At 37.8% G+C, this 25,647-nt stretch overlaps 1 protein-coding gene across 2 annotated transcripts in view; it reads left to right on the plus strand.

The window, feature by feature from the left end:
- Window positions 1-20,792, plus strand: part of LOC123505670 (tyrosine-protein phosphatase 10D-like) — a 52,446-nt gene extending 31,654 nt beyond the window's left edge. The window contains exons 3-30 of one of the 2 annotated variants that reach the window (XM_045257301.1): window positions 1-149; window positions 534-637; window positions 2,996-3,098; window positions 3,555-3,723; window positions 6,524-6,708; window positions 6,978-7,081; window positions 7,196-7,364; window positions 7,741-7,863; window positions 8,137-8,274; window positions 8,439-8,544; window positions 8,716-8,879; window positions 9,301-9,431; window positions 9,696-9,855; window positions 10,602-10,774; window positions 11,117-11,317; window positions 12,747-12,938; window positions 13,495-13,611; window positions 13,715-13,874; window positions 14,093-14,310; window positions 14,548-14,743; window positions 14,974-15,151; window positions 15,759-16,011; window positions 16,159-16,287; window positions 16,522-16,650; window positions 16,956-17,104; window positions 17,392-17,627; window positions 19,169-19,246; window positions 20,299-20,786. The exon at window positions 1-149 is cut by the window's left edge and continues 130 nt beyond it. In XM_045257301.1, coding sequence (XP_045113236.1) covers window positions 1-149; window positions 534-637; window positions 2,996-3,098; window positions 3,555-3,723; window positions 6,524-6,708; window positions 6,978-7,081; window positions 7,196-7,364; window positions 7,741-7,863; window positions 8,137-8,274; window positions 8,439-8,544; window positions 8,716-8,879; window positions 9,301-9,431; window positions 9,696-9,855; window positions 10,602-10,774; window positions 11,117-11,317; window positions 12,747-12,938; window positions 13,495-13,611; window positions 13,715-13,874; window positions 14,093-14,310; window positions 14,548-14,743; window positions 14,974-15,151; window positions 15,759-16,011; window positions 16,159-16,287; window positions 16,522-16,650; window positions 16,956-17,104; window positions 17,392-17,627; window positions 19,169-19,215 — 4,183 coding nt within the window. In that variant the 3' untranslated portion in view covers window positions 19,216-19,246; window positions 20,299-20,786. Of the gene's footprint in view, window positions 150-533; window positions 638-2,995; window positions 3,099-3,554; window positions 3,724-6,523; window positions 6,709-6,977; window positions 7,082-7,195; window positions 7,365-7,740; window positions 7,864-8,136; window positions 8,275-8,438; window positions 8,545-8,715; window positions 8,880-9,300; window positions 9,432-9,695; window positions 9,856-10,601; window positions 10,775-11,116; window positions 11,318-12,746; window positions 12,939-13,494; window positions 13,612-13,714; window positions 13,875-14,092; window positions 14,311-14,547; window positions 14,744-14,973; window positions 15,152-15,758; window positions 16,012-16,158; window positions 16,288-16,521; window positions 16,651-16,955; window positions 17,105-17,391; window positions 17,628-19,168; window positions 19,247-20,298 lie in introns of both variants that reach the window. The other variant, XM_045257302.1, reaches the window with a different exon arrangement.
- Window positions 20,793-25,647: the final 4,855 nt, after the last annotated feature.

Here is a 25,647-nt window from a genome sequence, read left to right on the forward strand (position 1 = left end):
AGACAGCACTAGAAACGTGGTGATCAAGGAGGCTCAGCTGCCTTTCACCTTGCGAGACCTGACTCCTGGGGCGTCATACGAGTTACAGCTGTACACTGTTTATGAGAAGAAGGAAAGTGATGCATACATCTCGTCGAAGTTTACCACTCGTAAGTTGCTATAGTATAGCGTCTCATTTTTTGCATTTATATTTCTTTCATCAAAAAAAAAATTTTTTGCTTTGCATTTTTACATAAGAATGCTTTTATAAATGTTTTATGGGAAGGAGAAAAATTACGTTTTTTTCATGCATGCAGATTTTTTTTTGTTTATTTATTTATTCATATAACGCCATCATTCCTGACTAAAAGTTACCCTCCATGAGTTACAAGATATAGGTATGTTTTATTTCTTATCTGACATCAAAGGTATATTTTTTTTCAATCAGTTATGTTATAGTTAATAAAACAGTCTGAACATTTGAATCTGGTGCCTCTCAGCCACTCTGCTAATGGAATGTTGCCCATTCATTGTTTTCTCTCATCCCTCGACAGGACCCAACGTGCCGGGCCGATTCATAGTGTGGTACAGAAACGAAACCACCATGCTGGTGTTGTGGCAGCCGCCTTATCCAGTCGGTGTTTACTCCCACTACAGGGTGAGTGTGGGCGTGGCTGCAGGGCTTGTTTTTCCCTTTGTAAAATCCAGTCTTGCAAGAGCTCGCGTGAGCCAGGTGGGTAGTGGTGCGTGGCTGTGTAGCTTTCTCACTTTTATCATCAATTACTTGAGAGGGACCAGCAGGACCGCAGCTGTCTGATCATTGCCGTACGTACTTGGACGTGTATCCTGAAATCATCCCCACACCGTGGTGCACAGGGAATGAATGCCCTCTCACTGCCCGTGAAACTTGCACTCCACAAACAAAAAAGGTGTGCAGTTTTAGTAACAGTACTGATGTACTCAATGTTGAGTATGTGATGGTGAGCGCAGGTAGCAGAACGAGCAGTGAACGGGTGGGTGTAGTAGCCGGAACAGAATAGTGGAGAGGGACGCTTCTTCGGCGTGACGGGTGTCGTCCGGAACGCCTCCACCTGAGCACCAGGGTGACCAAGAGAGACGGAGTGTGTCAGGGAAAAAAGCAAATCTGTGCTCCTCACGGACAGTCATCCATTTGAATGACGCTCACCGCCCGTAGTTTTCCCCGCGCTCTGCTGCCTCACACTGCTTCAACACCGTCAGGCGACACCACCACTACTATAATAACATTGCAGCCAACACCACCAGCATTAACATCACCATCTAACTCAAATACTCGTATTAACATCATGATTGATGTTCCGGTATTAGAGCTACTCGTGTCTTTCTCTTCACTGTTATCACCATCGCCACTACATTAGCATTCTTCCGAGCACTGAAACAACAACAACAACAACATCAAAAGAGCCGCGCAGAACGGTACGCCCACCTCGCTGTACTGTGATCGCGTCAGGAAGTCACACGCGAGTAATGTGACCCAAGGCAGCAGTGTGTAGGGTTACTATGTTCCATTTTTTATGAACCCAATGCCAGTTCAGGTAGATTACGTATAATTAGTCACAATTATCTACTACTACTACTACTACTACTACTACTACTACTACTACTACTACTACTACTACTACTACTACTACTACTGCTGCTGCTGCTGCTGCTGCTACTGCTACTGCTACTACTACTTCTGCTACTACTTCTTCTTCTTCTTGTTCTTTTTCTTCTTCTTCTTCTTCTTGTTCTTGTTCTTTTTCTTCTTTTCTTCTTCTTCTTCTTGTTCTTTTTCTTCTTTTCTTCTTCCTCTTCTTGTTCTTTTCTTCTTTCTTCTTCTTCTTCTTCTTCTTCTTCTTCTTCTTCTTCTTCTTCTTCTTCTTCTTCTTCTTCTTCTTCTTCTTCTTTTCTTCTTCTTCTTCTTGTTCTTTTCTTCTTTTCTTGTTCTTCTTGTTCTTCTTCTTCTTCTTCTTCTTCTTCTTCTTCTTCTTCTTCTTCTTCTTCTTCTTCTTCTTCTTCTTCTTCTTCTTCTTCTTCTTCTTCTTCTTCTTCTTCTTCTACTACTTCTACTACTACTACTACTACTACTACTACTACTACTACTACTACTACTACTACAACTATAATCACCACCACCATCACCATTTCCACGGCACCAGCGCCATCAGAGTTGAAGGAGTGCATACATTCCGTACGGAGTGCAAGGAGAGCCTGCTGGTCTCATGTCATGGCCACCTGCATCACTTCATTTGAGTTCTTCGCTTATATTTTCTTGTTACGACACATGGAGGGGAAAGGATGTACATTTCTAGGGTGAGGAACTTCAGCGTCAACAAGGCCTTACGAATGCATCATGGTGTGTGGCAATCACTAGCGCGAGGTGGTGAATCGTGTGTGCATGCATGAGTATTACAGAGCTGAAGGAGGAGGAAACTTCTTTTTGCTCGATAACAACTTCTTAGACTGCTATAAATACAAATCATGATTGAAATTATTGGTTTGGTTTCACTTTTTAGACTTCATTCATCGATAACTATTCTCAAGACCCAACTCAACCCAACCTAACCCAACCCTAACCTAAAAAGACACGCAGTTCTTGAGAGATTAATTAGTTCATGTAATGCTTGAGTACACAATATAGCAAGTACAGAACACCCAGACTCCTATAATAGCTACTCATGGGTGCAGGAGGGAGACAGACACTAACGCTTATGAATGTACCAAAATAAGAAAGGCTATTTATGTATGATTATGAAAGCAAGCACATTTACACTACTAAAGCTCTCTTATGCTATGCTGTGTAGAAGACTTGTTGTGAGTACCAAATTATGAAAGGTTGTTTGTGTATGAGCATGAAAGCAAGCACTATCCACGCTGCTACTGCTCACTTATGGCGTGTCTTGTAGTAAAGTTGGTTATGAACTGTGAAGGCTAATGTATGTCCTTCCTCTTACCCCTTACTCACCCACCCACCGCTAACCATCCTCTCATGCAGGTGAGCATCGAGCCAAGTGACGCTTCAGAGAGTGTGTTGAAATTGGAGAAGAAAGGAGATCCGCCAGGACCCGCTCAGGCAGCTTTCTATGGCCTCGTCCCAGGTACTAATTTGAAACCCTTTGCACCTTGTCCCTATCCACCCAACTCCCAACTCCCCTATCTCTCTCTCTCTCTCTCTCTCTCTCTCTCTCTCTCTCTCTCTCTCTCTCTCTCTCTCTCTCTCTCTCTCTCTCTCTCTCTCTCTCTCTCTCTCTCTCGGGATTACAGTAAGATTTTTTAATGTTATCATGTAGTAAGTATTTCTTTTATTATGTAACATTATTATTATTATTATTATTATTATTATTATTACTACTACTACTACTACTACTACTACTACTACTACTACTACTACTACTACTACTACTACTACTACTACTACTACTACTACTACTACTACTATTATTATCTATTATTATTATTATCAACATCATCACCTTCATCACTGTGTGTGTGTGTGTGTGTGTGTGTGTGTGTGTGTGTGTGTGTGTGTGTGTGTGTGTGTGTGTGTGTTTCAGGTCGGGCTTACAAAATCTCTGTGGAAACTGTGAGCCAGGACCAGATCTCCAACCCCACCACCGCGCAGTACCGCACCATCCCACTGTCCCCGCGAAACATCACATTCGACACCAAAACCCTCACGTCCCACTCCTTCACCGTCCACTGGCAGGCTCCCAAGGGCAAGGGGTGAGTATGTAGTAATAGTGAGGTGTGTGTGTGTGTGTGTGTGTGTGTGTGTGTGTGTGTGTGTGTGTGTGTGTGTGTGTGTGTGTGTGTGTGTGTGTGAGGCATGATTCACTGAAGGCAGATGGCTGGGACTTGACAGGTTTATAGCGTGGTAAGCGTGGTACAATGGAGAATACATTTAATCATTCATTTCGCACCGACTCGTTATTGTCCTTTGTATATTAGAAAATAGATACATCATACATACGTAACAAACAGATAAAAAAAATATATGAAAGTATCTTATTACATGTTCAGTCGTTTACCACATCGAGACTCATTGTGACTTGCCACGGGCTGGTAATTAACAAAACAAGTAACACGAGAATCAATAGATACATAATAATGGATGTTGCGATGACTCACATTATGGATGGTCATATTACCAGTATATATAGAGTACTTGCATAAAAGTTTTCTTCCCGACCTCAAACATCAACATCCTGCCACTACATAGAATATCGACATACTCCTCTCTTGTTTCTGAAAGACAACAAGTACTAGTATCTCGCACTATTTCGTTTTGGAACGCACGGTTGAGAGACTTCAACGCGGCAATACATTCTTAAATCTTCAGTGAAAATGTGTGTGTGTGTGTGTGTGTGTGTGTGTGTGTGTGTGTGTGTGTGTGTGTGTGTGTGTGTGTGTGTGTGTGTGTGTGTGTGTGTGTGTGTGTGTGTGTGTTTAGAGAGAGAGAGAGAGAGAGAGAGAGAGAGAGAGAGAGAGAATAAAAGCACACTCTTACGAATCATATAGGCTTTTGGGATGGGAAGGAGTAAGAGTTGTGCGCCTGCTTGTGTTGGGCGGGCGGGCACAAGCCAGCCATCCAGCGTGTGGGTGGACACTCAAGGCCCCAATGCGTGTCTCGGTCTGTACTCTGTATCTACATATCTTCAAGAAATGTTTATGATGATCTCTTGTGTGTGTGTGTGTGTGTGTGTGTGTGTGTGTGTGTACAGTATCAATCTCTTGTGTGTGTGTGTGTGTGTGTGTGTGTGTGTGTGTGTGTGTGTGTGTGTGTGTTTCACTGTTTGATCTGCTGCAGTCTCAGACGAGACAGCCAGACGTTACCCTACGGAACGAGCTCCGAGCTCATTATTTCCGATCTTCGGATAGGCCTGAGACCAGGCACACACACACACGGGACAACAAGGTCACAACTCCTCGATTTATATCCCGTACCTACTCACTGCTAGGTGAACAGGGGCTACACGTGAAAGGAGACACACCCAAATATCTCCACCCGGCCGGGGAATCGAACCTCGGTCCTCTGGCTTGTGAAGCCAGCGCTCTAACCACTGAGCTGTGGGCGTGTGTGTGTGTGTGTGTGTGTGTGTGTGCACACACACACACACACACACACACACACACAAGAGATTGATACTGTACCATACGCGCTCGGTAGCTCAGTGGTTAGAGCGCTGGCTTCACAAACCAGAGGACCGGGGTTCGATTCCCCGGCCGGGTGGAGATATTTGGGTGTGTCTCCTTTGACGTGTAGCCCCTGTTCACCTAGCAGTGAGTAGGTACGGGATGTAAATCGAGGAGTTGTGACCTTGTTGTCCCGGTGTGTGGTGTGTGCCTGGTCTTAGGCCTATCCGAAGATCGGAAATAATGAGCTCGGAGCTCGTTCCGTAGGGTAACGTCTGGCTGTCTCGTCAGAGACTGCAACAGATCAAACAGTGAAACACACACACACACACACACACACACACACACACACACACACTTAATAGTTGATGTAGGTCACAGTAGGTGAAACACACACACACACACACACACACCGTATATTGTGTTGCCACGCCGCACTGTTCACCCTTGCCTATCTCTATTAAAAACATTTTAAAGAATAGTAAAATTTGTGAAATTCGAATATTATACATGGTATTAACACCACAATGAACTGAAAGTTTGACAGAAGAAAGAGAGAGATCGCGTTTCGTTATTGTGTGGAAGGATCAACATGTTGAGGGACACCATGCTGTATGTACTGTAGTAGAGGTTGAACGTTCCACACGGCTTTCTCTCCTGCCTGCTGCAACAGTCTTCTACGCAAGAGTCACGCCATAACCCCGGCCACCCTGCTCCTTGAGGACGTTCCGCTACACACATGCAACAGCTTCTAGCCCATCTTTATCCATCCTTTCCCTTCTCCAACCGTCTTCTTGTATCGCCTCAAGGTCCTTATGACTTAATTGTCTACAGATTGTACCACTGTACCCTTCATAGGAACTTATAGTGTGTGTGTGTGTGTGTGTGTGTGTGTGTGTGATTTTCCAGTTTATGTTCTCTCTCTCTCTCTCTCTCTCTCTCTCTCTCTCTCTCTCTCTCTCTCTCTCTCTCTCTCTCTCTCTCTCTCTCTCTCTCGTGTGTGTGTGTGTGTGTGTGTGTGTGTTAAATGAAGAAGGAAAAATTGTATCCAATGATAAAAGAGTGATAAAAAATGTATGTGGAGCTTCTGAGACCTTGGTTTGGATGGGTGTGGCCACAGTGTAGTCTTTGCACTCTGGGTGTGGTTGCCTTGAATTGCCTCTTGGTCCTACATGGCCACACCTTTTTATACTATATATATCTTCAATTCTGAATAATAATATAAGGTATTTAGTTAATTTACTAATCACTTAATTATTTCTTATGACTGGACCAGAGAGAACACTGCATCAAAGGAAACTGTAGGAATCATTGGGGAGATAGATAGGTAGATATGGGTAAGTAGATAAATAATTGTATGAACAATATTCTAACAAAGTATTGATTACAGTGAGTTTGACCGCTACCAGCTGAATCTGGGAGGCAAGAGGCAACCACCTGTTTTCATCAATGCCAATGAACGTCGAGAAGCAACTTTTGACACTAATTTGGAGCCTGGTAGAACCTACAGTGTGCTGATTAAAACATTCTCAGGCAATGTTGCCTCGTGGCCCACCACTGGGAATGTTACAACACGTAAGTATATGTTGTTATTGTGAATGTATACTGTACCATACTTTTCAGTCTAAGATGCATCCTTGTATAAAATCTGCATTAAGAATATTTCACCAATAGTGTAGTTACTTTGCTGAAAGTGATATTAATGGTAGGCTGTTGGCTACATTCTGTAAGGCACAATTAAGTCTCTCTCTCTCTCTCTCTCTCTCTCTCTCTCTCTCTCTCTCTCTCTCTCTCTCTCTCTCTCTTCCTTAAGAGTGTTTCACTGATTTTGACATTCCTTGTAGGTCCACTGAGTGTTCTCAACCTAGTGGCAGAAGAAATGGGTGACGGACGGGAGGTGCAGTTGGCTTGGGAGCCTGACCCAGCCTCAACTCAGGATCATTACAAGGTCATTCCTGGATACACTGTTTTCCATTGTAACTCATCGTCAGTCATTATAATAGTGCTGTACAGTAAATGCCTTGATGCTTTGTTTAACACTATTCAACTTGGATGTTTGCAGGTTGTGTATCAAGAGGTAGAGAGATACAATGGAGATTCTCGTACCCAACTGGTGACAGAGACTGTGGCAGAGGAAGAGCTCTACCCTGGAAGAAACTATTCTATTACAGTGACTGCCATTTCAAATGGTATGGAGAGTGACCCTGCTTCTCAAATATACTTTGCAACAAGTAAGTTCTTATACCATAGTTAGATTATATATGGTGATATTATTAGTAGTCAGCTGACTGCAATGTTTTACTTATATACTTTAAGTTAGGTGTGTGTATCGTTATGTAACAATGTTACAAAGGACCTTGTAGAAATCACACTCATGTCATGCATCTGCTGTTATACAGTGCTCATGTTTGATGAGCTGTACTAAATCAATCACAAGTGAAAAGGAGCTGCAGGGTTTTTACTTTTCTTGATTTCTCTCATTTGTTGGTTATGAAGGTTATGAAGATATGTGTTTTAGATATGTCACACATTATTCGTAGTGATTTTATGTAGATTGTATTCATTGAGGTAGAAACAAGAAATCAACAATGCCTCTTGTTTATATAGAACCAGTGTCTCCCATCATTGAGGAACTCCAACCCATTCCACACGGTCTTAAGATTTCCTGGAAAAGTGATGTCACATCGAGACAGGATAAATATGCAGTGGTCTACATCAGAAATGATACAGGTAAAGTAATATGTGTAAAGGAAACCTCTCTCTCTCTCTCTCTCTCTCTCTCTCTCTCTCTCTCTCTCTCTCTCTCTCTCTCTCTCTCTCTCTCTCTCTCTCTCTCTCTCTCTCTCTCTCTCTCTCTCTCTCTCTCTCTCTCTCTCTCTCTCTCTCTCTCTCTCTCTCTCTCTCTCTCTCTCTAACAAATAACAGTATTAAACTTCAGTCCTTGCTAATGATAGAACAGTCTTTTATGTGTGTATGCACATGTAACACTTTCTTCCCCAACAGCTCAGTCAGTGACTCGTCAGACAGTGGATGCGCAAGTAGTGCTAGAAGATTTGTATCCAGGTGCTGGCTATGAAATTAAAGTTTATGCTGTGTCTCATGGCTTATGGAGTGAACCTCATGTGTACTTCCAAGCTGTATGTAAGTAATGAATACCCCACTGTAAGTAACTGTGGTGAAATAACAAAATAAAGATATTCAAGAAAATATAAAACAAAAAGAAAATTGCTAAAAATAGAAGAAATACCAATCATAATTGAGAAGCTTGTTATACTAAGCACACTTAATGCAATGTATGTTTTCAGATCCAAACTCTGTGCGGAATTTAACCATCATGGGTACAAGCAACACATCCGTAAGTCTAGCATGGCAGCCACCCATCAATTCCCTTTCCACTCACTATGTTGTTAGGTGAGTGTTGAGAACCTTAAAAGAAATAGTTTAGTAATGTTGATACTTTATTGTGTAATATTTATTTTTTTATTTTATAACATCATCTATTAATGATTATATAGGTGATAAGACAGTTATTACTGTTTTGTGAAGAAAATAAATACTATTTATTTCATTTTCCCTCTTCAGATACCGCACAATTGAGGGATCAGAATGGACAGAACTTAATCCCACCAATCAGACAGTTGCTGTTGTGGAGCAGCTAGAGGCTGGGGAACGTTACATCATCCAGGTGCGCTCTGTGTCACACGATGTGGAGAGCTTCTCTCCGCAGGAAGTGGAGCAAATCATTCGTGAGTAGCAATTTACAATAATATTTTTCATTGTTATGTGAGAGTATTTATTGAAGACTCACTTAGGATAAGCACTAAGACAGCATATAATATACATAATTTGCAATGATTTCAAAGTGATAGAAAATTTGAAAGCTTTTTTCTGAACAGCATTCAGGAATGTGTCTTATATAATTAATTACAGAACTTGATTGTATGTGGGTATAGAGAAAATATAGACTGACCTCATAGGGACATTAAAAGTCCTGCATATGGAAGTTTTGCTGCATTGATCTGCTTACTGCTGATGTAATACAAGTGAAATGAATTGCATTCATCAGAATAATTTTGATTAATATAATCTTATCACTCATAAATTGGGAAAACTACTTAATAAAACATCAGGGTTACAATAGTGTCACTGTAATCATTCCTTCCACAGCTCCAAACCCTGTGAGAGGTATTGAACATCATTTAGATTCTCAAAACATCACCTTTGAGTGGCCTCGCCCTGAAGGCAGGATTGATTATTACACAATATTGTGGTGGAATGATCTCACTCCTGATGAAAAGGTATTGAATGTGTGTGTGTGTGTGTGTGTGTGTGTGTGTGTGTGTGTGTGTGTGTGTGTGTGTGCATATTTTGCTTCCAAGTTATACTCTAATGTGAGGAACTTAAAGCCTAATACTGAAAATGGTTACGACAAACCATAGAGAAGTCCATAACAGAGTACGGTAAGGACTAACAATAATGGGAGGTTCTATGCCATTCTTCTCATTTTAGAGTATGAAATTTGAATTGTAATTTATAATTCAGTCCCTAATTTTTCCTCACAGAAATCAAAAAAAATATCAGGTGATCAAGCAACTCAAGGCATCAACCGTAAACTGACTGTCTTGATTGGAGAATTGATGCCAGGGGAACTGTACCACTTCCAGTTCTACACCACAGCCCATAGAGTGAAAAGTGAAAATGTTTCCCTCTCCAGTAGAACAAGTTAGTATTTTTCACATGTCAAACATCTTTTACAAATCTGGCTTTTTAATTTTTTTCTTTTTTTTTTCATGCAGGAGGGGCAACTGGTCAAAAAAAAAAAAAAAAAAAAAAAAAAAACAATTGCATTGTTGTGGCTCTCTGAGTCACAGTTGCTGTGAATATCAAAATGGTTTAATAGATGAAACAAAATGTTTACTTATAGTCTATGTAATGTGAACTATTTTTATTAAGTGTTCTATTCAATAATGATAACCTTTATTGTAATATATCTGTAACACTATTTTTATCATTCTGTATATATCTTTTGATGCTATTTATTCATACTTTAAAATTCTTATTATAATTATTTCTCCTCTCCATTTTTCTAATCTCTAACTAAAGTATGTTTAACTTACTATTTTACCATAGAAAATATCATAAAAAGTGAGGCAATCTTTATGAATAACATTGATGAACATTTTACAAAAGAGGTACTAAATTTTCTTGTAATTTTTTTGTATTATGATATATATATATATATATATATATATATATATATATATATATATATATATATATATATATATATATATATATATATATATATATATATATATATATATATATATATATATATATATATACAATTGATTGAAGAACAATACTGAAGAAAAAGCACTAAAGATTAGGTTTGTAAGTAACATTAGAATAGGTATACCATATATGTATTCACAGTTTACAGATTCATTATCATATGTGTTTTTCAGGACCAGTCATCACTTCAGATATCACTATTGTTAACCAGTTAGAAGCTCAATCCATGACAGTGCGGTACACCCCGACACCTGCTGCTGTGGCTACTTTTGATAAATACAGATTCATGTTGTCGGACACAACTATTCCAATGAAAGAAAAATGGGCGAATGATGATGATAGAAAGGTATTATTATATTAATAATTTGATAAAAAAAAGGATTATCAAAGAGAATATTGTAATTTCTTCTTATCACTTTGCTGACTAAATTTCCTGAACTTAGACACAGATAAACTCTGGTTTGCTTTATGTTCATGATTCCTACCTTGACCAGATATGCTACTCAGGTTTAAGAATAAGAAATTGTTACTTACAAAAATTTACCTTTGAAATTGCCTTCATAGTGGCAGCAGCATTGGCTAATGTGGAAGTTCTACATTTTCTCTAATGAGAGTTCAGATTGGAATTCCATTATGTGGTTTAAATGCAGTGCTTTAAATATTCCTAATTACATGTGCTGTTTTCCAGGTTGTGTTTGAAGGACTGGTTCCTGGGCGACTGTACACTGTCAATGTGTGGACTGTGTCAAAGGAGGTGACCAGCCAGCCTCTGATTCGCCAAGACCGTCTCTATCCTGAAGCTGTCACTGGCATTAATGCTACTTACATATCTGACAGTGAAATAACATTAGCATGGATAAAACCTAAAGGCGACTATGATTCGTTTGAGGTTGGTATTTCCTAAAAGAATTAAAAAGGGTGCGAGGATTGAATGAATTTTATACACTCTCATGAAAACAGTTAGAAACAGGAATCCCATATTTTTTTCGTATCTGAATTTTTCCTGTTTGTTCTTCAAGATAATATTGTGTTCACTAATATTTATGGACCAAATTAGAATCTTTGGAATATTTTGATTTTGAAAAATTATATATATATATATATATATATATATATATATATATATATATATATATATATATATATATATATATATATATATATATATATATATATATATATATATATATATATATATATATATATATATATATATATATATATACGCCTCGCGAATGTCTCTAAGGACGAGCAATTTGGGAGACGACCAAAAAATTTGTCAATATATCGACCCAGGGGACGAACAATATTTTGGGGGATGAACGCGGTTAAACGGCTTGCCGGAGCTGTTTGTGTGATAGCCAACCCGGCTATCACACAACAACAAAACAAAACATAAGCACAAAAGAAAATAGAAACAGGAACATTTGAAAAATATTACATAACATAATCTCCGTGCCACCACAATTTTCTCCTGCTTTTCCTGGGCATGGTGATGTTACCGGCGCTCTACTGTAGCTTCCTTGCCATTATCCTCTCTGCTATAACGGGGCCCCACATAGCGGCACTGACTTGTGACGCTACACACCTGTTGTGTAGCTCTGGCACGCTGCACACATCCAAAGTCCTCTCTCATGACTGTCTTCTCGGATCTTGTCTGTCTTCCTCCCCATCCTTCTCACCTCCATTCCATCATGCCATCAACATCCAGTCTCTCAAGTAAATAACTTTTTCTTTTTTATTCATTTTATTATCATTTTGATGGCATTTAGGTAAGTAAAACAATTTAGGCTTTTTATAATTATTTCATTCATGTCATGCATATATTAAAGGTCTATTTTGAATGGGTTTTATGGACAAAAGTATGATTTTTTTGGGGTCTGGAACGGATTAATGGTATTTCAATATATTTTTATAGGAAAAATTGATTAAGGGGACGAACAAATCGGGTGACAAACAGGATTTAGGAACGAATTATGGTCGTGAGCTGAGGTTTTACTGTATACTATATATATATATATATATATATATATATATATATATATATATATATATATATATATATATATATATATATATATATATATATTATTTTCAGTAGATGGACCATCTAACTTATTAAAAAAATATTAGGTTGAGCTGAACTTTCATAATAAACAAGAAAGCACTAACTTGTCCTTACATACTTTGCTGCCTTTAATTATGTTTAACATTTAGTTTTTATTGTCTTTATTGATTATTGTATACAATAGGGATGCTTAAGCTGATTTAAACTGACTCAGTATTTTAGTACTAACACATGCCACTTATGCTTGCAGGTGCAGTATTTGAGTGATGATGAATTAGTGACTAAACACGTCAAACATGACTCCATCACCATTACTCAACTGCGGGCACATCACAACTATACCTTCACTGTGCTGACCATTGCTGGCAGTATAGAGTACAAAATGAGACAGTCTAAGCCTGTATCTGCTACTTTCACAACTCATGAGAGTGCTCCGGGAAAGGTAAGAACTTTTCTTTAATATCCATGTTTTCTTGTCTCTCGCTTTTTAATGCTTGTTGCCTTCATTAAGATAGTTATAATTTTCATTATTATTTTTGTGCTGTTACTTGGATTTCCTTTACTAAAGGGTTGCCATTGCAGAACTACTCACTGCTGAAGGTGACTATCATTTGGATGATGATTATATTTTGTTTGCATTCTTAGGGATAAGTCTCATCCACCTAAATTCCTATGAAAGTCAGTGTCACTATTATGCATACTAGAAAATTTCTAGTTGTCCCTGTGTGTGACAACATTTGACACCGTACTTCAATGTGCCTCTAATGATGGAGCAGCATACCCATAACTTTCTAGCGTATACTGAACGTATGCCACTGTTTTTTATGCATTAGCCATGCGTTTTCTAAATCAAGGTGTGACAGATACTTTAAGATATAAATATAAAAGAGAAAAATAAAGAAGATTGCAAGGTATAGAAATATTTTGATTTATCAATCAAGTACTGTACACCAACTACTGAGATTTAGTTTCAAGTTGAAATTTATGGTTCTTTGCAGGTGGCAAAATTTTCTCCCATTAAAGTGACACCAAACCAAATCACCTTCAGGTGGTCATTACCTCCTAATGAAGAAAATGGTGTTCTTTTAGGATTCAGAATAAGTTATGGAATAAAGGTAAGGATGATCTTGTTTGACTACATTAAAGTATAATGGTTTATATTAACAAGATGGCATATAATCATGAATTAATTAATTGACAATGATATCCCATCCCCAGAATTCATCACATATAAATGTTCGGCATTTTCGTCCTGAGGAACTAGAAGGGACCATCACCAATCTTACCCCAGGCAAGATTTATAGATTCGAGATTGAGGCCAGGAATAAAATAGGCTCTGGGCGTGTCCAGTACTTGGAAAAAGAAATGCCTATAGGAGGTAAGGAATATACTTACCATTAACTATAGTTGATACCATCCATCCAAGTTGATTGAAGTGAAAGTATCTATGTCTGCCTTACATTTTCTGGTTCTCATTCAATCACAAAGCATAGATTTTTTTATTGTGAGAAATAGCATTGCAATATACAGAGTCCTTAATGATTAATATATTTATTTACACATACTATCATAACATATATCTTTGGGTCTTGACAGCACCTCCAAAGCCAAATGCCCAAGTGTATCCATCAGAGGTTGAGCGAAGTTCCACGACCATCCAGATCCGTTATCGGAAAAATTACTTTTCCGATATAAATGGTCCAGTTGTTAAATACACTATTATTGTGGCTGAGGATGACTCAAAACCATCACATGGACTGGAACTGTTAACCTGGAAAGATGCTCAGAAATATAAAATGTGGCCTCCTTATCAAGTGAGCAATATAAACAAGTTTTGCCATAAAAATGTGACTTTCTAGTATTTTGTTTATTAATATATCTTGTGATTTTTACTTTCATGTACTTGTCACTAACTATTCAATGTTTTAATGAATTTCTTTCTCAAAACACAGTAAGCAGAAAGTGTGTATATTGTGCCAGTTACTTGAAAATTTGTATCAACTTTTGAAGTATGGATATTACTGAATAATGTATATTGTTTTCTGTTTCAGGTGACTGAACCGTATTACCCTTTCCATAACAAATCAGTAGAAGATTATACTATTGGGATAGAGAAAGACTGTCAAGTAAAGATTGGTTATTGTAATGGAAGATTAAAACCAGGAACAACATACACAGTTAAGATTCGTGCATACACAGCTAATGACAAGTTTGCAGATACTGCCTACAGTTCTCCAATAACTACAGGTGAGTGAGGAAGATGTGTGGTCTGGGAGACTTTTTCTTATTGAATTAATGCTTTATGATCTTTTTTTTCTGTAGCAGGAATATATTCAGTTATTTCTTCCATGTAGATTTTACTTAATATTTTATACTGTGTTTATGTCTTAATTTTTCCATCAATTTACATCTTGGAAAAATTTTTAAAGTTCATCATAATTTCACTTGTAACATAATTCAAAACTTCTCTTTTGCAGACTTTGAAGGAAGCAATGTGGGCCTGGCAGTGGCAATACCTGTGCTGCTGCTTGCATTAGTAGTGGTAGTGATTTTGGTGATGCGGCAACGGAGAGTGTGTTTCTTCCCAAAGAAGACAGTGGAGAACAGGAAGGATAGTGACATGCACTCCCTCCCAGATTCTCTCATTGAAACATCGTAAGATTTGGTTGAATAACATTTAATGTCTTGATTGTCATTCACTAGCTATGCTTTTAGTATTAAGTTGTATGAAACAGATTTCATGAATTTTTTTTTTTTTTATTTATTTTTTTTATTATTATTTTTTTTTTTACGGTAAGGCCTATAGCGCCTGTAGGCACACTTGAAGAGTGTATGGGAAGTGCTGTTCAGCTCCTGTCCATTAGTGGCATAGGCAATTATATTTATAGTGGTACCCATATTAGGGCCCATATCACCACCCAAGCTCATCTTGAGTGTAACCATCTAGAACCTGGGTATCATGGTGATATGTAGGTAACTTTAAACCATTTAGCAAATGGCAGTGTTTTAGGCTGTACGTGGTGGGATTCGAACCTACACGTGGACGTCTGCCCGATCCCACGCTCACCACCTTATCCACTATGCCACCGCCTCCTGTGGAGAAAAAATTCCACAAGAACTTATTGAATTTTTAAAATTGAATAAATTCAATGTTTTCTCTGTCTGGGATTGCCTGCTTGGTATATAAATATATAAGATCTTTTGATTAGCACAAAATTAATGACATGATAACAAGTCATGAACTGATATTTTTTACTTTCAGACGACCAGTAAAACTCAAAGACTTTGCTGCTCATTATCGATTCATGGCAGCAGACTCTGAATATCATTTTTCGGAGGAATATGAGGCCTTGAAACACGTGGGACATGACCTCCAGCGCACTGCAGCTGACCTTCCAGTCAACAGACCCAAGAATCGCTTCACCAACATCCTCCCTTATGATCATTCACGCTTTAAACTTCAACCCACTGATGATGAAGAGGGAACAGACTACATCAATGGGAACTTTGTATCTGTGAGTAGTCAACATGCTCTTTTATATGCATCTTTAGTCTACAGCTAATTTGTACTTGTTTGTTTGTGGGGAACAAGGAGATGGAAGAACAAAAAAGAGCATAAGTTAGTATGTAAGTGTGTAATGTGATTCTTATTATTATTCCAGGGTTATAATTCTCCCAGGGAGTTTATAGTGACCCAGGGTCCTCTGCCCTCTACAAGAGATGACTTCTGGAGAATGTGTTGGGAAAGTAATTCTCGTGCCATAGTCATGCTAACTCGCTGCATAGAAAAGGTAAAGATTCACTTGTGATGTCAGTGTAATGCACTGGGGGTTCTTTGACAAGCCAATAATTGTAATTCTTTATCCAAAGAAACACACTTTATGAATCTTTTTATTATTACTGGTTTATTTAACAATTATATATCACTTATTGGCTTTGAACATCATGTAAGAAGCAAATATTGTGTATGATTAATTTTGGTGCATTATCTTTATCTGTTATCTAGAATCTCAAATGATTTTCAGGGTCGAGAGAAGTGTGACCACTATTGGCCATATGACACCCAGCCAGTGTACTATGGAGACATTCAAGTCACTATACTCAATGAAAGTCATTTTCCTGACTGGAATGTCACAGAATTCAGAGTATGCAAGGTAAGATAATAAGCCTTTTATTTACAGATATATGTTCAGCAGAGGACCAAAGATATGATGGTCATTTGTTATGAGTTCATCTAGTCCTGAAAATGTCAAGACTTGGAACTGAAAAAAAGGTTATCAGAGTACATGTATATATGAAACTATTCTATATTCTAAGATTTTTATTGGAGAAAACTCCTACACATCTCATAACTTTGTGCATTTTTTCTTTTCTTTTAGAAGCAAATATTTTGAAATATTGAAGACATTAAGAAATTATTATATTAGGATAGACTTACAATTAATCTTTTATGTTATAGGGTGATGTGTTTCGAGTCGTCAGACACTTCCATTTCACAACGTGGCCAGATTTTGGTGTACCTGATCCACCACAGACTTTGGTCAGATTTGTCAGGGCATTCAGGGAGAGGATTGGCCCTGATCAAAAACCAATTGTTGTTCACTGCAGGTAATGCAACATTTAAATATTTCAATGAACTTGTTGCATATATGTACTTGCTATGACACCAATATTTAATAATTGACTGCATTATTAGGCATTTTAACTGCTTTTTTAATGTGGATAATTTATTATCTCATGTGGTTAATTCATCATCTAGTTTTGTTTAAGTAAAAATGGACATAGTCAGATCTGATGTTTTATGTCTAAGGAAATGATATTGATGATCATATTGTATTCTAGCTATTTAATTTTATATTATTGTATGGTAATTTCATGATCAAATTCTCTTTCAGTGCTGGTGTTGGACGATCTGGCACTTTCATTGCTCTGGATAGAATATTATTTAGCATACGTACCTGTGATTACGTGGACATATTTGGTATTGTGTATGAGATGCGCCGTGAGCGTGTGTGGATGGTTCAGACAGAGCAGCAATATATCTGTATACACCAGTGCCTTCTTGCTGTGCTGGAGGGAAGAGAAAATGAACATCCTGTAACAGAAATACATGATAACCAAGGATTTGAAGGTAAGTCTTGTCTTAACTGTTTAATGTTCCAAATATTAAGTAGTGATAAAATATATGATGTAAGGTGAGGAATTGTGACATTTATCTTCTTGGCAGGGAAAATTCTAGGAATCCTACCATTCTAGATATGTATATTGTGAATGTGGATGCTTTGATTCCTTTCAACAATTGTCCTTAATTTTGTAGAATTCCAATGAGCTTCACCGCCACTCTAGTATATGCTTTCTCTAGGTCACTGCATACTTTTGATTCTTTCCTAAATACTCCTCTATTATCATCTTGCTTGTAGAAATCTGATTCAGAGAGATATCTTCTTTCTCTCATCCTGCTTCCTCTCTCTCAGATGGGTCAACTTTCATCAATCTCACATTCAAAACTCTCCTCGATTTAGAATTTTCTTGTCACATTAAGCAAATTTATCTTCTAGTAATCATTACATTTATTCATACCAGCCTTACTTTTATACAGGTAAGGTGATTGATGGTATAGGCAAAGTAATAATAAACTTGAGAGAAATAGGTAGTTGGTGAAAGGATAGATGTAAGATTGAATGGAGAACTGCTGTAAGAGGTGGATTGTTTCAAATAAATGGATCAACAGTTATACTGGATGGAAGAATTGAGACAGATGAAGTGCTGGGTGAAAGAAACAAGAAAAGTACTCGGTAAACTGAGGAAGATCTTTAAACATAAGACATTAGGCATGAGTGTAAAGAGAGGGAATATTGGTGCCCATTGTGCTGTATGGAGCTGAAATGTGGAACATGGGAGTAGTGAAGAAGTGGTTAGTAATGTAAATTAATTCTTTGAAGAGTATGTGTGGAATACATGCAGTGTAGGGACAGTCTCATTATGAATGGGCTAGGGCAAACATATGTATGTATGTTGTCAGGCCTTATTGTGGATATATGTGGCCCCCTGTGCTATATTTAAGTTCCTGAGGTGTGGTACTGTGGGTTATAAGACTATCTCATTCCATCAGGGGGTAACAGAGTTAAGAGTATGAATGATGTCCATATGATTGCGTGGTGCTTTGTCTAGACTATGGGATTACCAACCTGGTGTAACAAAGGTAGATAGGGTGATAGTTTTATTTGATATGCAGTGCCAAGTAAGAGAGGAAGTTACACCGATTTGATAAGATGTCCTGCTTTTTTATTTATTTGTTTTTTTATGCATTGAAATAGATTTATGTTGTACTGTTTATGTCATGGGATATACAACTCTCTCTCTCTCTCTCTCTCTCTCTCTCTCTCTCTCTCTCTCTCTCTCTCTCTCTCTCTCTCTCTCTCTCTCTCTCTCTCTCTCTCTCTCTCTCTCTCTCTCTCTCTCTCTCTCTCTCTCTCTCTCTCTCTCTCTCTCTCTCTCTCTCTCTCTCTCTCTCTCTCTCTCTCTCTCTCTCTCTCTCTCTCTCTCTCTCTCTCTCTCTCTCTCTCTCTCTCTCTCTCTCTCTCTCAGAATATGAGGCTATGAATTTGATTTTGGCTATAGAATCTAGCTCTAGTTTAATTGTTTTCTAATATGATTTCTACACTGGCCTAGGGATCAATGGAAAGGTGATGAATGAAGTTGCAACAAAACAAAGATGATATTGTTTCTCCCTGCTGCTGTCAAATATGGGTATTTAGCATGCAGTCTTTGTAATTGTTAGAAAATTCTTACAAGCATGTTTGTGCAAATAAATTCCTTAGACGTCTCTGCTTCATGTGTGTGTGTGTGTGTGTGTGTGTGTGTGTGTGGAATGAATCTTTTTATTAGTTCTGAGTAAGTATTGTATATAATTTCTTCTAATTGCTCTATGCTTAATGTGCTAGCAATAATAGGCTTGTAAATTCCATGACCATTGAAAGCATTTGTTACATGGGGAACCTTCTATTTTTGTTTTTTTCCATTTGAAATAGAAAATTGTTGATACATTAAAAATTCAGTGCTTTTTTCTTATTGAATTCACCTATGAGTGGCTTTCTAACATCCCTTGTTTATTCAGTGTTGCACACAATTTACTGTTAATCTTCAGCAATTAATATTTGGATAGTTTTAGTCTTATAAATGAGGAATGTTGTTCATGAAAACACAGTTGGCAGAGGTGCAGGCTGGTTTGTAAACAGTGCATGTAACTAGATGTGCATTTTTTTTTTTTTTTTTTTTTTTTTTTTTTTACCAGGAAGGATAACACTGCTGGTTTTGTTTAGATTTTAGTAGTGATTACAATATTGCATTTTGGTGCTACAGTGGTACCATCACTTTTCTGTAATAGAATATACAATACAACAGAGACTCATTATAGTCCAGTTACTTGTATTCAATTGATATGCAACAAGCATCTCCCATAGACTTGATCTCTGTAAAGTTGCAATGCTGCAACCATTTGATGATGCCATTTCTTGAATCAATGAGAACATAAAAAGATATTTCTAAACAGTACCATATATATGTCTATTTGTAAAAACATTATGTGAAGCATCCTACATTACAAGATATGCTCAAAGCATAAGTCTTATCAATCCAAATTCTCTCTCTCTCTCTCTCTCTCTCTCTCTCTCTCTCTCTCTCTCTCTCTCTCTCTCTCTCTCTCTCTCTCTCTCTCTCTCTCTCTCTCTCTCTCTCTCTCTCTCTGACAATATTGATATTGAACAATATTAATTTATTTTCTTTTGCTTATTTATTTTCAGATGATGAAGGTATAGCTGAGTCAGGTATGTGACAAGAGGCTTATGTGCTGCAGCACCTTCCAGCTTACCATGCTAAAATAGAAATCTCTTCCTGAGAATATTTTTTGCTAAGATATTTCTCCAAGAATATTATGTAATTTGGACAAATTCTACTTCTGATAAATTGAGATGGAAATGAAATTTTTAACTTATGTATTTAGAAACACAGCAATGATTTTCAATGCATAAGTGATGATGGAAAAATTTTGCTATGCCTAAAATATAAATTTTGTCTGTGATCCAGATATGTTGCAAGTTTATCACTTATATCTCTAAGTTTATTGCAAAGATGATGCAAGGACCAGACCAACATGTTTGTGTCTTCCTGACCCACAGTAGTGATGGATTTGGTGCTGATAAGTCTCCATCATCATGTTTTGGCTCAGGAATGACAGCAAAACAGTTTTACTTGAGCACTTATTTTCCTGTCAGTGTCATCTCATAGTTCATTCATGGCTCATAGTGTCCTGTCTCCATGTCTCCATTTATCCAATTTTTCCTTAAAGTTATGCACATTATGTGCTGTAACAACTTCATTATTCAATGCATTCCACTTCTCCACTCCATTTATCCAATTTTTCTTTAAAGTTCTGTGTGGAAAACTGTATTTTCCAATATCCTTCACACACTGCCTCATCCTGATCTTCTTTACATGTCCTCTTGTCCTTCTATCTTCTTCTGTCACCAGCACCAGGTCTTCCTTGTCTATCTTTTCAATGCCATTGACTATCTTGTACATTGTTATTAGGTTTCCTCATTATCTTCTATCTTGTAAGGTTGGTAGTCCCATTTCCTTCAGCCGTTCTTCATATGTTAGGTCCTTTAGTTCTGGCACCATCTTTGTAGCAATCTTCTGTATCCTTTCTAATCTTCTTATATCTTTTTAGAGCTCAGAGACCACACCACAGCTGCATATTCCAGCTTTGGACGTATCATGCTTGTGATGATTTTTTCATCATATCTTTGTCCATGAATTGAAATGCCACTCTTATATTAGTCAACATTTTATATGATAATCCAAATATCTTGCTTATGTGTTTTTGGGGTTCAGATTTTCCTGTATAATCACTCCCAGATCTTTTTCCTCTTTAGTCTTCATTATTTGTTCCTCTCCCATCAGATAATTCCATACCAGTCTTCTTTTGCTCTTTCCTAGTTCCATTATGTGACATTTCTTGGCATTAAACTCCAATTTCCACTTCTTAATCCACTCACAGATCTTGTTTTATATTTTCCTGTAACAGCAAACAGTCCTCCTGGGTTTTGATAACTCTTAGCAGCTTTGCATCATCAGCAAATAAATTAATATAACTTTTTATTCCATTATGAATGTCGTTTACATAAATCTTTAACATAATGGGAGCTAACACTGACCCTTGTGGCACTCCACTTGTTACTTTACCCCAAGATGAGTATGTATCTCTGATCACAGTTCTCATCTCCTGTCCTTCAAATAATCCCTTGTCCACTCTAACAAAGTTCCTCATAGTCCTAATATGTTCTTTAGTTTCTAAAGTAGTCTTCCATGAGGGACTTTATCAAAAGCCTTTTTTATGTCCAAGTATATTGTCCACCCATCCATCTCTGTTTTCCAGTCCATCTATTACTCTTGAGAAGAAGCTTAATAAGTTCAACACAAGTGACTGTCCTGTCTTGAACCCAAATTGTCTGTTTGATATGACTTGTTCTTCCAGATGTTTAACCCATTTCTCTTTGATAATTATTTCACAAACTTTCCCATAACACTTGTAAGTGACACCGGTCTGTAATTTAATGGCTCAGCTTCCTTTTCTCCTTTAAATATTTGTATTACATTGGCTCTTTTCCATTCTAGTGGAATTTTCCCTTCATTTAGTGAACTTGTAATTATTTTCCAAATAGGATCCTGTAGTTGCTCTTTACATTCTTTTAGCACCCAGCCTGATACACCATCTGGCCCCATTGCTTTTCTGACATCCAAATTATCCAATAATCTTCCAATATCCTCTTTGTGCACTGTGATTTCCTGTAATCCTTGGCAATGCAATGTCCTATTAGGTTCTATAAAATTTTCTTCTACAGTGAACACTGTTTTGAAGCTCTCATTCATTATTTCACACATTTCCTTCTCTGTTTGGTATGTCTTCCTCCTTTAATTATTTTTCTATTGTTTCTTTTTTCTTTGTTTTGCCGTTTATAAACTTGTAGAAAAGTTTGGGTTCGTCTTTGCTTTTATTCACCACATCTTTCTCAAAGTTTCTTTCTTCCTCTCTCCTTACTCTAATATATTCATTTCTCGCATCCTTATACTGCTGTCTGTTATTGTCATTTCTCTGCTTCATGAGTTTTGTCCAAGTTTTATCTTTTGCCTTTTTTGTTGCTGTGCATCTTGCATTGTACCAAGCACATATTTTTTCTTGCTCTATAAAAAGGTACATATTTCTTTACTACTTCATTATATTTGTATAAGAATATATCATATTTTCCTTGTATTGTCCTTTCATACATAATGTTTCTCCATTCACTGTCAGCAAAAAAAGTTCCTTAATTTTTCAAAATCTGCTCTTGCATAATTTAATCTCTTTTTTTTAGTCATCTCTGTAACTTGTCCCACCTTCCTCCTGTATTTCCAGCTTTAGTGTCACATGATCACTTCTTCCCATTGGACTAAGGTATTGTATGCTGGGAGGGGTCTCAGGTTTTTTTGTGAATATTAGATCAAGCAACGATGTTCTTCTTCCCCCTGTACCATTGTATTTACCATAGTCAACTGTAACACCTGGTCCATTGTATTTACCATAGTCAACTGTAACACCTCCTTATTCCACTGTCCAGCATTATCCATTACTTCCATCTCTCTCCAGTTTATTTTTTACAATTAAAGTTTCCAACTAAAAGTATTCTTCCATTTGTTCTTAACATATTATCTAAGCACTAAATCACCTCTCTTTGCATATCTTTATGTTCCTCAGTTCCCCATGTATTTGTCTTAGGTGGCACATATGTAACTATAATTCTTCTTTTTTTTAATCTCTCTGTTTTGATTGTTACTCCCATTACTTCCACCTTGCCCTCACCATATTATCATGAACCATTATTAGCACTCCTCCCCCTTTACCCTTCCTGTCTCTTCTCCAGCTATTATATCCCTCCTCCTTAAAGTTAACATGGATCTCTGCTCCTAGTTTTGTTTCAACAATGCACATTACATCTGGCTTTTTTTCTTTCAAATAATCCCTAACCTCCAACATGCTGGATAACAACCCATCTATATTAGTGTAAGTCATTCTTAATTTCTTGCCTCCTCCACGACCTCCTTCTTCTTCTGTAGATATCACTTCTTTAGTCTCATATCTAGAACCCTCCAGTAGAAATCTTTTTCTCGATCTCTGTCTTTTCTTGTTTTTTTCCTTAGCTTCATTTCTTAGCACTTTTTCTTTTTCCCCTGTGTGTGTGTGTGTAATTCACTTCAGTCATTTGCTGGTCACCCAACCAGCCCTCCCCATTATGGAGCGAGTTTAGAGCTCATAGACTGATCTTCGGGTAGGATTGAGACCACAACACACTCCACACACCGGGAAAGTGAGGCCACAATCCCTTGAGTTACATCCCGTACCTATTTACTGCTAGGTGAACAGGGGCCACACATTAAGAGGCTTGCCCATTTGCCTTGCCGCTTCCCAGGACTCGAACCTGGACCCTCTTGGTTGTGAGCCAAGCGTGCTAACCACTACACTACGCAGTGTGTGTGTGTGTGTGTACTATACATGTTTTGAGATGCAAGACTACTACATTATCTAGGTCATGATTTGTCTTGGTGTCATCCTGTGTACATGTATGTACTCATTAAGAGAGCAGATATTGAATAAAACTCAGTATATAAAATCCATGTATGTTTTGTGTATTTTATATGTCATTACATATTAAACTCATTAGTGTTTATCTTTAGTGTATAGTAAAAGAGCGTCACAAAACAGATTTCTAGATTTTTATACTCAATGAATATTGTTTGTCTACTAAGATTGTCATATAGATATGCCTAAATATATAATGAATACATGTGCTATTTTTTTTAAGATGTTGTTGAAGGAATATTTGTACATACCTGTATTTGTTTTACATTGTATATTGTAAATATTGTGTGTATGATCCCTATTTTTATATAAAATGCAAATATAAAAACATTTGTTTGATTTATTTAGCTGTGAAATAAGATGCCAGGTAACCCTTCTTGATCAAGAGATTTTCAATCAATAAGGGCAAACTTGAATATCAATCTGAGTTTGTCATTGACACTTAAAGAGTGGAAATTTTGTGCAAGAGGGCTGTGCACATGGTGGCAACAATCCCTCCCCTCTCTCTTTCTCTCTTGGTTCCTCAGCTATAATCCCCCTTCCCCCAACACACATTTGTTTTACCCTGTAACATTCCTTGTTGGCACCACAGAAGTTTCGAACTGGTAAGTGGGTACTCACGAGGAGGAGTGCTGCCAGAGTTTTGAGCATATCAATCACGGGGGTGCATATGCCAGGGGGCGTGTCATCTTGCCTATCCTATGGCGCCACTCCAGGTGGTCATGCCTAGCAAGTCTCCATGCAGGCTCCCTTCCCATGCCAAATAACTCCCAGTAAGATGCACTGACTTGCCGCAGCCATGAGTTCTGTGGACGTCCCCTTAGCCTCCTCCTCGGAGACAACGCGATAAGCATGATCGGCTTCTGAGTAGTGTGCCACATGCCCATATAGTCACAGTTGGTGTTGACTGACTATGCTGGTAATTGGCCTTGAATCAGTCTCACGGAGCAATCACTGCTTTGACACAAAGTCATACCAGCGGTACCCCATGATCCTGCAAAGTCATTTACTACCAAAGAAATCAATTTGCCTCTTCAGATCTGTGTTCAGTGTCCATGTCTCACAACCGTAGAGTAAGACAGGGATCACCAATGACTTGAAGATTTGAATCTTCGTCTAACTGCACAGGTACTGACAACACCAAATACTTGAGTTGAGCAAGTCCATAACGCCGTGGGTCAGGCCAATTCACCGTACAACTTCCTGGCTCAAACCACCATTGTTATGCACTACACTACCAAGGTATGTGAAATTTTCTGAGATCTCAATGTCCTCACCACACACATGGACAGACTGTACTGTTTCATCCAGTAAGCCTCCAAACACCTGAATCTTGGTCTTGGGCCAGGAAACCTGGAGTCCCGAGGGCTTTGCCTTCTCTCAATGCACTGAATCAAACGTGTTCTTGAGATTGACATGGGCTGCAAGCATCCTTTCTTGAAACTCATGTCGACACTCCACCTGTATGAGAAGCACT

This window comes from Portunus trituberculatus, chromosome 18 (genome assembly GCF_017591435.1).
Source record: "Portunus trituberculatus isolate SZX2019 chromosome 18, ASM1759143v1, whole genome shotgun sequence".
Lineage (NCBI taxonomy): Eukaryota > Metazoa > Arthropoda > Malacostraca > Decapoda > Portunidae > Portunus > Portunus trituberculatus.